Source organism: Medicago truncatula, chromosome 7 (genome assembly GCF_003473485.1).
Source record: "Medicago truncatula cultivar Jemalong A17 chromosome 7, MtrunA17r5.0-ANR, whole genome shotgun sequence".
In the NCBI taxonomy this organism is placed as follows: Eukaryota; Viridiplantae; Streptophyta; class Magnoliopsida; order Fabales; family Fabaceae; genus Medicago; species Medicago truncatula.
Window position 1 is genome coordinate 39,197,443 of NC_053048.1, and position 13,970 is coordinate 39,211,412.

General features: G+C 32.2%; 2 protein-coding genes across 2 annotated transcripts; one reads left to right on the forward strand and one right to left on the reverse strand.

The window, feature by feature from the left end:
- Positions 1-6,298: 6,298 nt before the first annotated feature.
- On the reverse strand, positions 6,299-9,943 carry LOC11443089 (N-alpha-acetyltransferase MAK3). The gene is made up of 4 exons (XM_003624463.4): positions 9,678-9,943; positions 9,444-9,564; positions 9,001-9,056; positions 6,299-6,730 (listed from the first exon to the last, which is right to left on the reverse strand). The coding sequence occupies exons 1-4, from the start codon at positions 9,936-9,938 to the stop codon at positions 6,506-6,508; spliced, it is 663 nt and encodes a 220-aa protein (XP_003624511.2). The 5' UTR covers positions 9,939-9,943; the 3' UTR covers positions 6,299-6,505.
- Positions 9,944-11,258: 1,315 nt separating this feature from the next.
- Positions 11,259-13,966, forward strand: LOC11442639 (cytochrome b-c1 complex subunit Rieske-4, mitochondrial). The gene is made up of 2 exons (XM_003624464.4): positions 11,259-11,541; positions 13,039-13,966. The coding sequence occupies exons 1-2, from the start codon at positions 11,364-11,366 to the stop codon at positions 13,680-13,682; spliced, it is 822 nt and encodes a 273-aa protein (XP_003624512.1). The 5' UTR covers positions 11,259-11,363; the 3' UTR covers positions 13,683-13,966.
- Positions 13,967-13,970: the final 4 nt, after the last annotated feature.

The window sequence follows — 13,970 nt, forward strand, 5'->3', positions numbered from 1 at the left end:
CCTTTGGTGTAAACATGAAAGTTGTAGATAATTGAGCTAGTGTTCCAATGGCTTTGGTTTGACGTGAAAATGATTTTTGGTTCTTGAGATATGATGAAAATACTCCAAGGAAGTCTTAGTGAAATCTTATGAAAATTCAGCATAACCGTTTCTAAATTAATCCAAAACTTAATGAATAATTTCAAACCTCAAAACTAGAAGTACTATGAGTTCAACTAGGGTGTTTAAGAGTATTTAATCTATGTTATGAAAGGATCTAATTTGGTTTGACGTGAATATATTTGTTGGATAATTTGAAATACATATATTATGTGAATATTGTTGTTGAATAATTTGAGTTACATATATTTATGTGGAAAATGTATGATATAGAAAATAATGTTGTTATACCATTCAAGTTGTTGTTATTAATGATGTTATGCTATGAAAGATGTTGATATGAAGTTGTAATGGTTATATTGGATGATTATTGCTGATGTTGACTTCTGGATTTTATTTAATGGTGCTGCCTTGCTGTCGTGATTAGAATGCTAATGTTGGTCTAAGTTGTTTAAGTTGTAAGATGTTGATCCAAATTATTAGAGTCATATGAGATGTCTAAGTTGTTTAAGTTGTAAGACGTTGAGTCCATGCATACTCATTTAAGTTTAGGGCTTGATGCCCTGTAATGTATATTTATACATATTATGTTGAGGGCTTGATGCCCTGTAAGTTGAGGGTTTGATGCCCTGTGAGCCTATTTACGCTCAATACATTGAGGGTTTGATGCCATGTGAGCATATTTACGCTCAATACGTTGGGGGCTTGATGCACTGGTTGGTACCACATGCATGATTAAGAAGTTGAAGTTGCATTTGTCAAGTTTAAGTTGTTGAAGTCGCATTGTCGTTGTCGTTAAGTTGTAATTTATAAATGAGTTGTTAATGAAGAACTATGTGAAGTATTAATATTTATTAATCGTTGTTGTTTATGTTGTTATATGATGATGTTTATGATGTGAAGTATATGATGTTATACGATGATGTTTATGATGTGATGTTTATGTTATATTACGATGATGTTAAATGCATTTGATGAATTATATGCTTATTATTATTGAATGTGAAATCTCACCCCTTCTGTTTGGAAATGTTGCCTTTACAATTTGGTAAGAAATCAAGAATAGTTGTTGAAGTGAGACGACTCTCTCACGTGTCGTTGTCTTAGGGTCGCTCTGATACGCGTGGGATGGGGATTTGCTTGTTTTCCATGTGTTACATATTTATCATGATTTTATGTTAAAGTTTTGTTTAAACTGGATTTTAATTAAGTTGTTTAAGTTGAGGCCGTTGTGCCAACATAATGTTGAACTTAGTTGTTTTCTGCAACAATGAGATTTAATTTGATGACATATGATGATTGAAATAAATAGTAATTTTACTATATTCATATTTGAAAGAAGTATAGCATCCTGTTTAGTTGTTTTACTCTGATTTATGCAAAAAGATTCAAGTTGGGAAAACAGGGTGTTACAAACGGCGTAATTTATTGTCAATCATTTGGATTTTTTTTGTTGTTGAAATTTTATTCAAATTTAAGGGTATTTTGGAGTGAAATTGTTTTTTTTTTTAAGCAGTGTTACTGGCAAAAATCTATAAATTATTACCTCTAGTCTTGTTTATATCTAAGAGACAATTAGTTTATCTTTTGAGGCTAATAAATATTGTACACTTTTTATTGTAATTTTTTTACATCCTATTTTATTATGAGTTTTAGTTCACCAAGAAATATACTTTCTCTATGCCCGTGGACTTTGTTTATGTTGAGTGCTACGAGTGTTTTTGAAAGAAAATAAAAGAATGCTCAATTTTTAGGTTGTTTTGCTAAGGGATTGGGAACTGGAAACTCTCTCTTTGCTGAACTTTTTGGTGCTATGAGGTCTATCGAATTTTCTAAGTCTACCAAATGGAATAACTTTTGGTTGGAACCCGATTTTATGAAATTGGTGGTTTTAGTCAATTGGTGTCTTGACAGATAAGAAATAGATGGTAAAACTGCATGGTTTTAAGTGGCATGAATTTGTGTGTGGGTTTGTTTTGACGTTTCACCATTATTACTGTGTGTTTGAGAGTCTTGGGAATTAATAATAGAGAAGCTAGAAGTTATAGTATCTCTCTAAACGCTCGTTCACAACAAATCTACCGCCAATACAAACATAGGCTTTAGAAGGAGTGGTTATGTTAAAAATAGGTTTTGGTGGCCTAATTTTATTCTTGACTCATTTTGTAATAGTCTTCTTTTATTAATTGGGTGAGAAAGCCCCGGTTTCTCACCTAGTTTAAAAAAAAAATCTTATTATTTGTCATTATGATTTACGTTTTTATTTCTTAAAAAAAAGAAACTATTAAGAAAAACTTAGAGATAGCTGGATAAAAATATACTATAAAGTATTATGACGTTATTTGATCACTACACTCAATAAAAAAAAGTTTTAGTTGTTGTTTTCTTAAATTTAAAAGGGTTAAATATGTTTTTGGTCCCTATAAATATATCAATTTTTTCGTTTTAGTCCCTCTAAAATTTTCCTTCAACTTTTAGTTCTTATAAAGTTTTCGATCACTACTTTTGGTCCCTATTTTTAAGTTAATTTTTGTATTTTTTAATGAAATTCTGCAGAAATGTGTAGAATATTGTAAAAATATTTCTCTAAAAAAAATAGAATTTTTAATAAAATGCAAATTAAATATGAATTTTTAACCATAAAAATATAAAAATTCATATTAAATTCATGTTTTGTTAAAAAATTCTAATTTTTTTTTGGAGAAATTATTATAATATTATGAATTTTTTTGAAAATTTTTATTCAAAAATATGAATTCTACATATGAGTTTACTTTAAAGGAGGGACCAAAAATGAAGATGAATTTTTTTTTATGGACTAAAAATTGCAGGAAATTTTAGAGGGACTAAAAAGAAAAGTTGACATATTTATAGGGACAAAAACATATTTAACCCAATTTAAAATTGAATGGAGTATTAATTGTTACTAATACACATATACATATACACGAGAAAGAAAGTGACCTTTGGTGATCCACGAGTGTTATAAAAAAGGAAGGAAGATGTTAGGATATTGTAAGGAGCTCACTAGCAAGATTTTATTTAAGAGTTACTTGAGTACATCACATCACATCATTGTTAATTGTGATGTCTATCAGGACCTCCTGGACTTAACCTAAAAATACGATAAACATTACTAGGTTGTAAGAAATGATCAACCTTGTGGGTAAGAGATGGATCAAGATTATTCTGTTGGTTCTTGGTGCATCCAAGTTTCACACATGTTGGACTCTGAAGTGAATGCTCATTTGCTTGAGGTGTTATTGAAGGAACAAAGCGAGCTGCAATGGTTTTGGCATTGTTAGAGAACAATAATGCTAAAAGAGCAAATCCTATTTGGATTGTTGAAGGAAAGTTCCTATGCACATTTGCCATATCTACATGAATAGATATGAAAATGAGCATGTAATATATAGGTCTGATTAATATTACCTTTTACTTAAAAAACCATTCTTTTTGGCGTGTATATATTTTTTGAATCAGCAAATTTATTAACTCTTCCACCTCCACCTGCACAAGATGTAACAGATAAAAGACACGTATAAACACAAGGTCTACCAGCCAAAAACCTTGTCTGCATTATCAAAAAATTTCTATTATAGATATATATTCTAGAAAAGGACAAGTTTTACTTTGGTTTTAGGTTAGATATTTGAGTCGAAATCATCATTATGAAATTAGCTTGATGACACTTTTTATGAACTGTTTTTAAGGGTTAATTTTTTTTCTTTAACATGAGATATAAGTTTTTTCCAATATACTCTCAGGCTCATCATTGTTTGGTTTGATGTGTGAATAATTAGGTGGATGACTCAAATGAATGGATATCTTCTCTATTTATACGAATCTCACCCACTCTTACAAAAATGGATTGTTAAATGAATGTCAAATGGTCACTTTAAGTTTTTATTGTTACAAATCAGTCATTTAAATAATAAAACATATGCATTGTTATCATATTTTTATCAAAACGGTTAAAAGGTGTTTATGTGCATGTTTAATGTTAAGTTGGTCAACTCAAATTTACTACTCTCAAAACTAGAGTTTATAGGTGTATTATTCACTCTTCGTTTGAAACAAAATTGATTGATTACTTGATTTATACCGTAGTTAATGAAATATTTATCTGTAAAATTAGACTTGAATTCAAAAACAACAAGATGAAAATGTGTGTGAGTAATAATGTTTGATGTCATATTTGACTATTTTCGGCATTGTCATTTTTTTTAGGATTATTTCGAGGTGGAGTTTAGTATGGAAAAGGAGAGTTCTTTCCCATTATGGAAAAATTCAAGGACAGCCATAGATTTAATACTTATTTATTTGGATGGCCCAGATTTATGACCCGGTAAGGGGAGTAACTTTTTTATGGTTACATGGTGGACCAAAAAAACCTACCCCACCAATAATTGAATAACATTTTATCATTTGTTTGATTTATTTATTTATTTTGTATGAAACGATGGACCTTATAAATTTGTCTTGGGCTTGCTGTTTGTAAGCCAGGACATTGCTGGTTCTTTTATTTTTGCTGTTTTCACTTCTTATAATGCTGCAACATTAAATTAAATTAGAGAGGGAATTAAGTTTTTAAAATTAGATTAAAAAGATAAATAATGTGTGATATAAAATTAAATTATGTGAACTATTTTCTATGACTTAAAATTAATTTTGTTAACATTAATTATGTGTCTATAAACTATTACTAATAATGTATGACATTAACTGCATGTTCAAAGAGCATAATTTTTTTACTATCAGGCATCATGATAAAATTAGAAATTAAATGTCGTAGTTTACTATAATCCCACATGGCCAAATGCATTTCATAACAGTAATCAAGCTTCATGATACATACAACAGAACAGAAGGAAATTATACTACGGCTGAATATCGAAGGTTTGTTAAAACGTAATTTAAAGAGCACATGATCAAAATACATAAGTACTACTAACATTCATCACCATTTCAGTTTTACCAGACATAAAAAATTAATTTTAACAAAATTAATTCGAAAATCACAATCTTGAGATAGTCTTCAAGAATGCAAATTGAGTGGTCAACTTGACCACATTTTTAATAGAACTGAAAGAAAGCAGTAAAAGTTCATTTAAATTTCAATATCAAAATTCAACCTCCAAGTATATTAAAAAAAAAAAAAAAAACGATTCCAGCACAAGAAAAACAAATTCAATACAATATAGCTCTGGCCTGCTTGATTTAAACCAAAAACAAAAGGTGATTTGAAGAATCATGAATCACTAATTTTGTCCCTTAAAGTATTTAAGTCAGTCGTACTTTTTACCTGGTTTTCATATTGTAATTGTGTTGGGCTAAATCTCTAATTATGATAATAGGTTATAATGATAGATACAGGAACAGTAAAGTTATGTGCATTGTATAGCATCAGAAAACAAAACATGCAATCTATAGCAAATTGAAGGCATTTTAGAAAATCACAATCTTCACCATTTCAGTTTCAAATTCAACAACAGATAAGTGTAAAAATAGAAGATCGGTGACAGATCTAGAGGGTTTTGCATATTTTGATTGCTGGAGTGGAGTGTTTATTGTTGGATTCTTCCAAACTCGGAACTTGTCGCCGGAGAAGATGAAGTTAGGTGGTTCGGTTCAACAAACAAGACAGATTGACGCCGTAGAAGATGAAGTGAGGTGGTCCGGAATGAAAACACGGCAGAAGGTTGGAAAAAATAATTGAGATACCCAATTCTGAACTAAAGTCTAGCGTTGGTAAGAGAGGGAGGTGTACTACAAATTTCAAAAAGGATTAAAAAACTAATTTGATTTTTCTTTTTTTATTTCTCAACCAGTTAAGTATCTGCCAGCTGTCCTGGGATATGGAACTTTCCCATGGTGGGAAACAAGTATCCATTCCGAATGTATTGTTGCATAAAAAGTACGGATTCCAAAATCTTATAATTTCGTTAGAGTGTGTTTGGTATGTTTAATTCTAAAATCTTTGTGTGTCACTATTTTGTGAAGTCTATTTTGTTGAATGCTATGCGATTTCAGACAAGATAGCAAATCATAAATTTTATGCAGAAGTCAAATCGAGTATAGTTGTATAAGACAATATCTATTCAATACACAAAAACATGACATCTGATATTTTTAAGATAAGTTTTAACATATTAAGTATGTGCAAAAAATTGATTATCACTAGGGTTCACAACATTTGTGGGTTTAAAAGAGGACTGTCTTGCCATTTCTGATTTTTTTCAACCTCTAACGTTAACGAGAAGTGAAATGCAAATAACAGAAAATGTACATAACCTAACATACTAGAAAAAACATTGATGCACGCCATAACATAGCATCAGTTCATAAAGCAATGTGCTCAAAATTTTGTGTTTTGTTTGAAGTACATAATCATGAATGGAATCAATCATTGCTCAATAAGTGAATCGCCATGATCACTATGCATGTGGCTCCCGTATTTATCCGGTGAGTCCAGAGGTGCGTGCAAGTCTGGACGAGGAAATAAAAGTTTAAGACGGAAAGCATCGACTCCATTCAAATAGTAGTGAAAAAGCCTCTTAGCCCTAATAAAGCCAAGGCGACCATACAGAGCAAGTGCTCCTTTATTTGTGACTTCTGCTTCCAGTGTAACCTGTAAATGTATAAACAAAAGAAGAATGTAACTTATGAGTGTTTACTCAATGCAAAAATATGTTTTAACTTTGAACATCTACCATAAAATCTAAACATAATTTACTACATGTGTAGTAAATATTGAACATTAACATAGTAATAAAGCAGACCACTGACAAAATTGAAGTATTTTTGCAAGCACCAAAAAGTTGAACAATGATGAGTTCATAGCTCCAGACTAAACCAAACCAGCACACAAACGTACCATCACAACTCAATTTGATGCTCAAATTCACAAATCACAAGATCGGTTCATAAATGGAGCATAACAAGTTCAAACTCAAAATCAACGGATAAATTCAGGGACCGAACCCGAAAAATTTGTTAAGGGTGACGAAAATTTAACACATATGACTCCTCGGTTGGTTTGAAATCATAAACTCACGTTAATTAATTTAAGCACATATTATATATGCATGAAAGAGCCAAGTTACAAATGTGTTTCAATACTATTATTACTAATAATTAATTGTCTTATTTTTATCATCTCAAACAAAAATTATTTTAAGAGCCAAATTAAATTTAATGTAAATAAGTGTTTATTCTAAGCAAGAATAAATCTCATCCTGAAAATAAATAATGAGTGTGGCATTGAAGCTGACGTTAGAAGAACCTATAAATGCAATGAAAAATGCATCAAATCATAAGATCAACAAAGTGCAATAACTGACGGTGTTGTTAAATTCATGAACATGCATTTTTCTAAATCAAATAACCAATCAACAAAGTGTCTCTCATTTTAGGGGACGAGTGTGTAACTTCAAGTATGCATAGTCTCAAAATTAAAGATATTAAGGGTGGCGGCTGCCCTAATTAGATACACCTAGTTCCATCCCTGGATAAATTGACAAATCATAAGATTCAAAACTACTACAGAGTGAAGGGTAGTGGGATTGGGTTCCCTTCGTTGAGTAACCTCATTGACCTGTTGAGTTCATTGCAAAGATTTTCTGTGTGACTCTACCCGAGTTTACACAAACATTGTTGTAAGTGTGTTAAACACAATCATCATATGAAAACATAGGGACTATATTACAGAAACTGTTATATAATCTTTCCCAAACATTTGAACTTTAATTGTTTAAAATAAACCAAGGTGAAATTATTTTGGATGTGATTATTGAGCAGATCCAGTAGTTGGTTCCACAATGATTTTTTTTTTGGAAAATGGGAAGTTAGAGACAAACTTCGGAAGCACGTGTTTTTCACTTAAATAGAAGTAAACCAGTACTATTACTATATGAAAAGCCAGTTTACTAAGACATGTGGTAAATTCTAGCTTAGAGATGGAATTGGAGAATGCACTGTATTTCGAATCTTACATTGTGTGTAACTTGGGCCTATCATACAAAATAAGGGGAATAAAGAGATATGCAAACCCTAGGATTCACTCAGGTGATAAACCGGAACACTGCTTCAATATTTAATTTTTCATTGAAAAGTACCACTCAAGGTTATATGCAATGTTGTATGAGATTGAATACAGGGCCGAAAAAACCTAATAGGAAAGTCAACTTATTATTGAATAGATAAAAATGTTATGAAAGATAAGTAGTCACACGAGACAAGATAGAATCAAGGATGGAAACATCACACATAGAAAGTTAAAGAGATATTAATGTGAAAAATATGATAGTCTCACATTTGGCGATCAGGGTATATGCAAAGGAGACCCACAGGAACACCAACGACAAAGATAGATACGATGAAGGAATAAGTATAATCAAATAGTTAAGAGGTAGAGAGAGGTTAAGGAACGCTACAGGTTTAAGAGGGATTTAACTTTAAATAGTCTATCATTAGACGCGGTTCAAGATAGGACATAAGATGTTATTATAGCGTTGTTTGATCTCGTAACTGACCCCACCTGGTGGAAAAATACTCTCACTGTTGTTGTTATTCGCACAAACTGACATGGAAGCTAGCACTTAAATAAGGAAAATGGTTGCCAACCAACACGAAAACTAAAAGCCTTCTCTACATGCCTAAACTACATGACATTGGAAAACAACTAGATATAGGCCAGGTTTAGCTCAACTTCTGACTGGTAGAAACTTTTCAATTAGCAGGCAATTGATTTCTGACAAACAAAAAGATCTTTTAAGTACAAAGATACAAGAAGCAAAATATGTTTAGGAGATAAAATTATTTCAATTTTATTTTCCTATAATAGGTGCTTATTTAAAAGTTCATCCAATCTATCTCATAGTAACATACAATTATACATACCTCATCGCAGCCTGATTCCATCATCACCTTGATAGACCTAGTAACAAGTTCTGTGGCTGCATAAAAAAGTGCTTACAGTATAAGTTGACAGTCAGCAGCATAAAACATAAATTTTTCAATAATTCCTCATAATGACATATAGGCCTTATTTGGATAAACAACTTCAATTAAGTGCTTACAGTATAAGTTATTTTATAACAAAAGATTAATTAAAGTCAAACTTTATTGCAAGCTATAAACTGTTTTCATTTGCCATAGAGAAGCGCTTATGAAAATAAGTTGAAAACAGCTTATGGACATCTAATGAGCTCCTTCCATAAGCTCTAATAAACAGTCTCACAAGTATAAGCTCAAACAATACAATCCAAACATACCCATTATATCAAATGAAAATAAAAGAGTAAAATTCAAAAAGAAAAGACATCAAAGTGAATTAAAATTACCAATGCCTCTTCCTCTGTAGGGTTTGATAACAACAAGCATAGCAATGTATCCTCTAAAAGTGCTACGATGTTCCCCCATTTTACAAACCACCGTGCCCACACATTTACCCTTATGAAAAGCCTGAAAAAAACAAAGAAAGAAGAAAACACAAATGTTAATAAATCAAAGTGATTAACGGTGAATTGAAAAATTACCCAGATAATAAAAAGGTAAAAAGAGGAAAGATTTAGCACCAGAAAAGAAAGATGAGGCCATAGATAAACGAAGTAGCGATAGGTGAAGATGGAGTAAGGTTCGCTGAGTTCTTCGTCGACAAGGTTCATGATGAGAGGGAGGTGATGTTCGCCGCCGTAGCTGATGTATTCAATCTCGGAATCATTGAATTCTACTTTCGAGATTTCTGTTTCGTCTTTGTTGGGAGTTTCCATGTCTTCTTCTCCTTCCTCGTCTGGTTCTGTTCCTTGTTTTTTTATTTTGCAAAAAAAAAAAAACATATGGAAAATTGCTTTTAGCCTTCCATTTTTTCTCCCAACTACCTTAAAAAGACCAAATTATCATTATTTTATTGAAAAGTTGTGTGGGGGCCACTTAAGATTGGGGTCTTAAGTAAGATTTTAGGTCCTGAGAGACCTTCAATATTTTTTCCCCCGCATTGGAGGTACCAATGTGTCTGCTCTTAGTCGTCATTCTAGACATTTTTAAATCACATTGGTTAAAGTGATTTAAAAAATAATTGAACTAGTCTAAATGATTGAACGCCATCTAACAATCGTTGGAGAGACCAACGACACTTAAGTTCCTCTTAGGATAAGTGATTTTTTTTGAAAGAGGACAAGGGAGCTTTTGAAAGCTTCAAGAGTAACTATCAACATAATATTAAGTGGTTTTTGTTTGACGAAATGAGTCTTGGTTTGTTGTATTTTCGACCATATATATGGCGCATTTCGCAAAAAATAAGGATGATTTCTCCCCACTAAAGCTTTAAGAAACACAAAGGATGCGAGAATAAACAATCAAACATGAATGTTATGAATACTCTCTTTTCAATACTTACTCTTTCTCTCTCTAAGTTGATATATGTGGGTCTCAATAATTGAACGAGTTTTAGAATGAGTGTTGAAAAAGGTGGTATTTTACAAAAGTAAAGATGAATTCTCAATCCGCTCCTCTATATGCTAATATGCTTTCGGCAAACTTAAGGGAGAAGATTTAGATATTACATTTCTCCTCACCTCCAAAATTTCTCAAAGTACTCTACCTGTCTGAATCACACAATCTGAGCCTATAAAAGATGAGTGTTTTTTATACATTTGGATTGCGTAATCCGAACAAATCGAGTATTTAAGAATTTTTGAATGATGATTGAGGATAAACAACAAAAGATAAGAGAGACAGCGTTTCTCACCCCCAAATCATAAGGATGTGCGTATTTAAAAACAGGTATATTTTTTATCTCATTAGTATGTCTACTTCTAAATAAAAACCATTTCAAACTCATATATAAAAGATGAACTAATATTTTATCAAAACATAGTTTGATTTTGAACTCTAGTCTCAACATATTTGAATTTGACCCATCTTTTATTTCTAATGCAATGTTGGTCAATATTGTTTTTATACCTTCTCTTAGAGGTTTCTAGCTTCCTTCTTTTATTGCCTTTCTTAAATTTCTTAAAAGAAAAAATAGTTGTTGAAAAAACAATCATATATTTAACACAAAAAGCAAAAGAAAAATGTTTGGGCTTGGGCCTTAGAAAAATGTTATGGGAAGCCCAAAAAATCAGAAAAAATGACGCAGCAGTCAAGCATGGAGGGTAGTCAGAGACATTTTTTCCCCTTTTTTCGATTCTAAAAATCGTTTCGTTTTGTGTAGAACGAACGAACAAAGCTCACAGCAAAGAAAGAGAACCAAGAAGAAGATGTTGAGGGTTGCATCTAAGAAGCTTTCTTCTCTCTCCGCATCTCCCTCATGGAGGTCTTATCACGCCGCCTCCTCTTTTCTCTCTAAGAACCCCATCCCACCGCCTTCTTCCACCTCCGATCAACGCAGATCTGACCCCTTTTCGATCCACCCTGAATTCTTTCTTCCTTTCAGAGGTTAATGCTTTTCCTTTACCTGTTATTTTATTATTGCGGTGAAATTATTTGAGAAATGATTCATTTTGATTTTGTCTTATTTGTCTGATTTGATTCGTTTTATGTTAGGGTTCTTGATGATTCATTATTGATTTGATTGTTTTTTGTATTTATTGTTGTGTATGAAGGTGGAATTTTTATGATTTTCACTATTTGGGGATAATTTATGTGATTAGTTTTTTTTTTTGCTTTGGATGCGTTTTCGGATTTGATTCCAATCTTCTCGGAGGTTTATATGTTAGTTTGAATTTTCTTAAGTTGTGTGTGTTTGAAGTAGAATTGAAGATGATGAGAATCTTCTCTCGTTTTACTTTTGGATTTGTGAATAAGGCCTTTGAAGCACCAAAGCGTGTTAATTTTTGCTCTATTTGGTGATTATTTTTTCGTTACCCCTAATTTTTTTTTTGTTGAAATTTGATAGAGATATCTGTTTTTTTTTTTTTGTCTCATTGTGGTTAGTGGAAATGCACATTCGAACAAATTGATACCGCCTAGTTTGTTAAATGTTTTGCATAAGGTTTTGAATTGTGATCATCATGTTGTGTTATTGTAGAGAATCGTGACTGTGGAGATATAGGAAACTTTTATGTTGCAACACAAATCATGCTCCCTAACCTTTTTAAAACCCCTGTTTTATGGTAAAATGTTGTTTGTATCTGAAATTTTAAACCATTATGATGGAAGTATAATTCGGAGTTGCTGTGATGAATGTTTGGTTGTTGTTTGTTGTTCGATGACTGTATCATAACGGGAAGGGTCTTCTTGATAGTTGACAGATTTATACTCACTGCGTTCATTGTTGTCATTTTTTTTATGGGAAAATGTTCCTAATTATCTGTTGTATTCGAATTTCAAGCTTACGTTAGTGTTTTTTTTTTGTTGGTTATACCCTTATCAGTTACTTTACACTCATGTACCAATGAAAAGTAAGAGAGTATGTTTGAAATTTACGTATTAATTGATGTAATTTATTGGTTTGTGCAAAACAACCTTAAAAGACATGCATATAGGATGAAGTTATCAGTTACTATTTTTTATCGGTTACTATTATTTTTTTTTACTACAGTGCAAGACTTGATATGTTGTATGAATACTTGTTTAGTTGTATGTATATGTTATTAGTTATCTATCTGTTCCATTTTATGATTTACCTCTGGTCTGTATCATTTGATCTATTCTTCAAAACAATTTGTTTATGCAATAATTATTCTATGTGTAGGTAAGGCCGATCTATTCTTTCGGGCCTTCTATTCAAACTTAATAGATCATAGATAATTGATTTGCAGATTGCAGTTGCATATTATCTTACTTTGGGGGATCGATTTTGTAGTTTCTAATTGTGCGTATGCTATTCGTTTGGTTGTGTGTTAGTATGAGGCTTGCTTTTTCTTCACTCAATTTATATTTTTATCTAATTAGATATAACTCCATTAATTGATTTAATTTGATTGCATCCAGGTTTTGCAACTGAGTCACTGATCCACACAAAAGAAAACAGCATTATTCCTGAAATTCCCGCAACTGTTTCAGCTGTTAAAAATCCTTCTTCGAAGATTGTATATGATGAATACAACCATGAACGGTTTCCTCCTGGTGACCCAAGCAAGAGGGCATTTGCATACTTTGTCCTAACAGGTGGAAGGTTTGCTTATGCCTCTCTGATCCGTTTACTTGTCCTCAAGTTTGTGCTCAGCATGTCCGCAAGTAAGGATGTTCTTGCTATGGCTTCACTTGAAGTTGATCTGTCCAGCATTGAGCCAGGCACTACTGTCACTGTTAAGTGGCGTGGAAAGCCAGTATTCATCAGGCGCAGAACAGATGACGATGTGAAGTTGGCAAACAGTGTTGATGTTGGATCTCTTCGTGACCCTCAGCAAGATTCTGAAAGAGTCAAGAACCCGGAATGGCTCGTTGTGGTTGGTGTTTGCACACATCTGGGTTGCATTCCCTTGCCAAATGCTGGAGACTTTGGCGGATGGTTTTGCCCATGTCATGGATCTCATTATGATATTTCTGGCAGAATTAGGAAGGGACCTGCACCATACAATCTGGAGGTACCAACTTATTCATTCTTGGAGGAAAACAAGTTGTTGATCGGTTAAAGACCTTGGGCTGCTCACTAGTGGAATGAGTCCAAAATATTTTTGATTATTTGGATAATGTCGAAATGCGCCATGGACATACTTGGCCTGAGAATCTTTATTATTTGTTATGTTTTAGCAAGTGTTTATGTATCTCCGAATTTCAAGTATGTTTGGCGAGACTTGTATCAATAATTGCCTGACTTTTTTTGTTTACAATTTACAAATGAATTGTTTAAAAGCTGATGACTTCAGGCACATTGCATTGTACTTTAAATTATCATATCATAAATTACATTTGGAAATCTG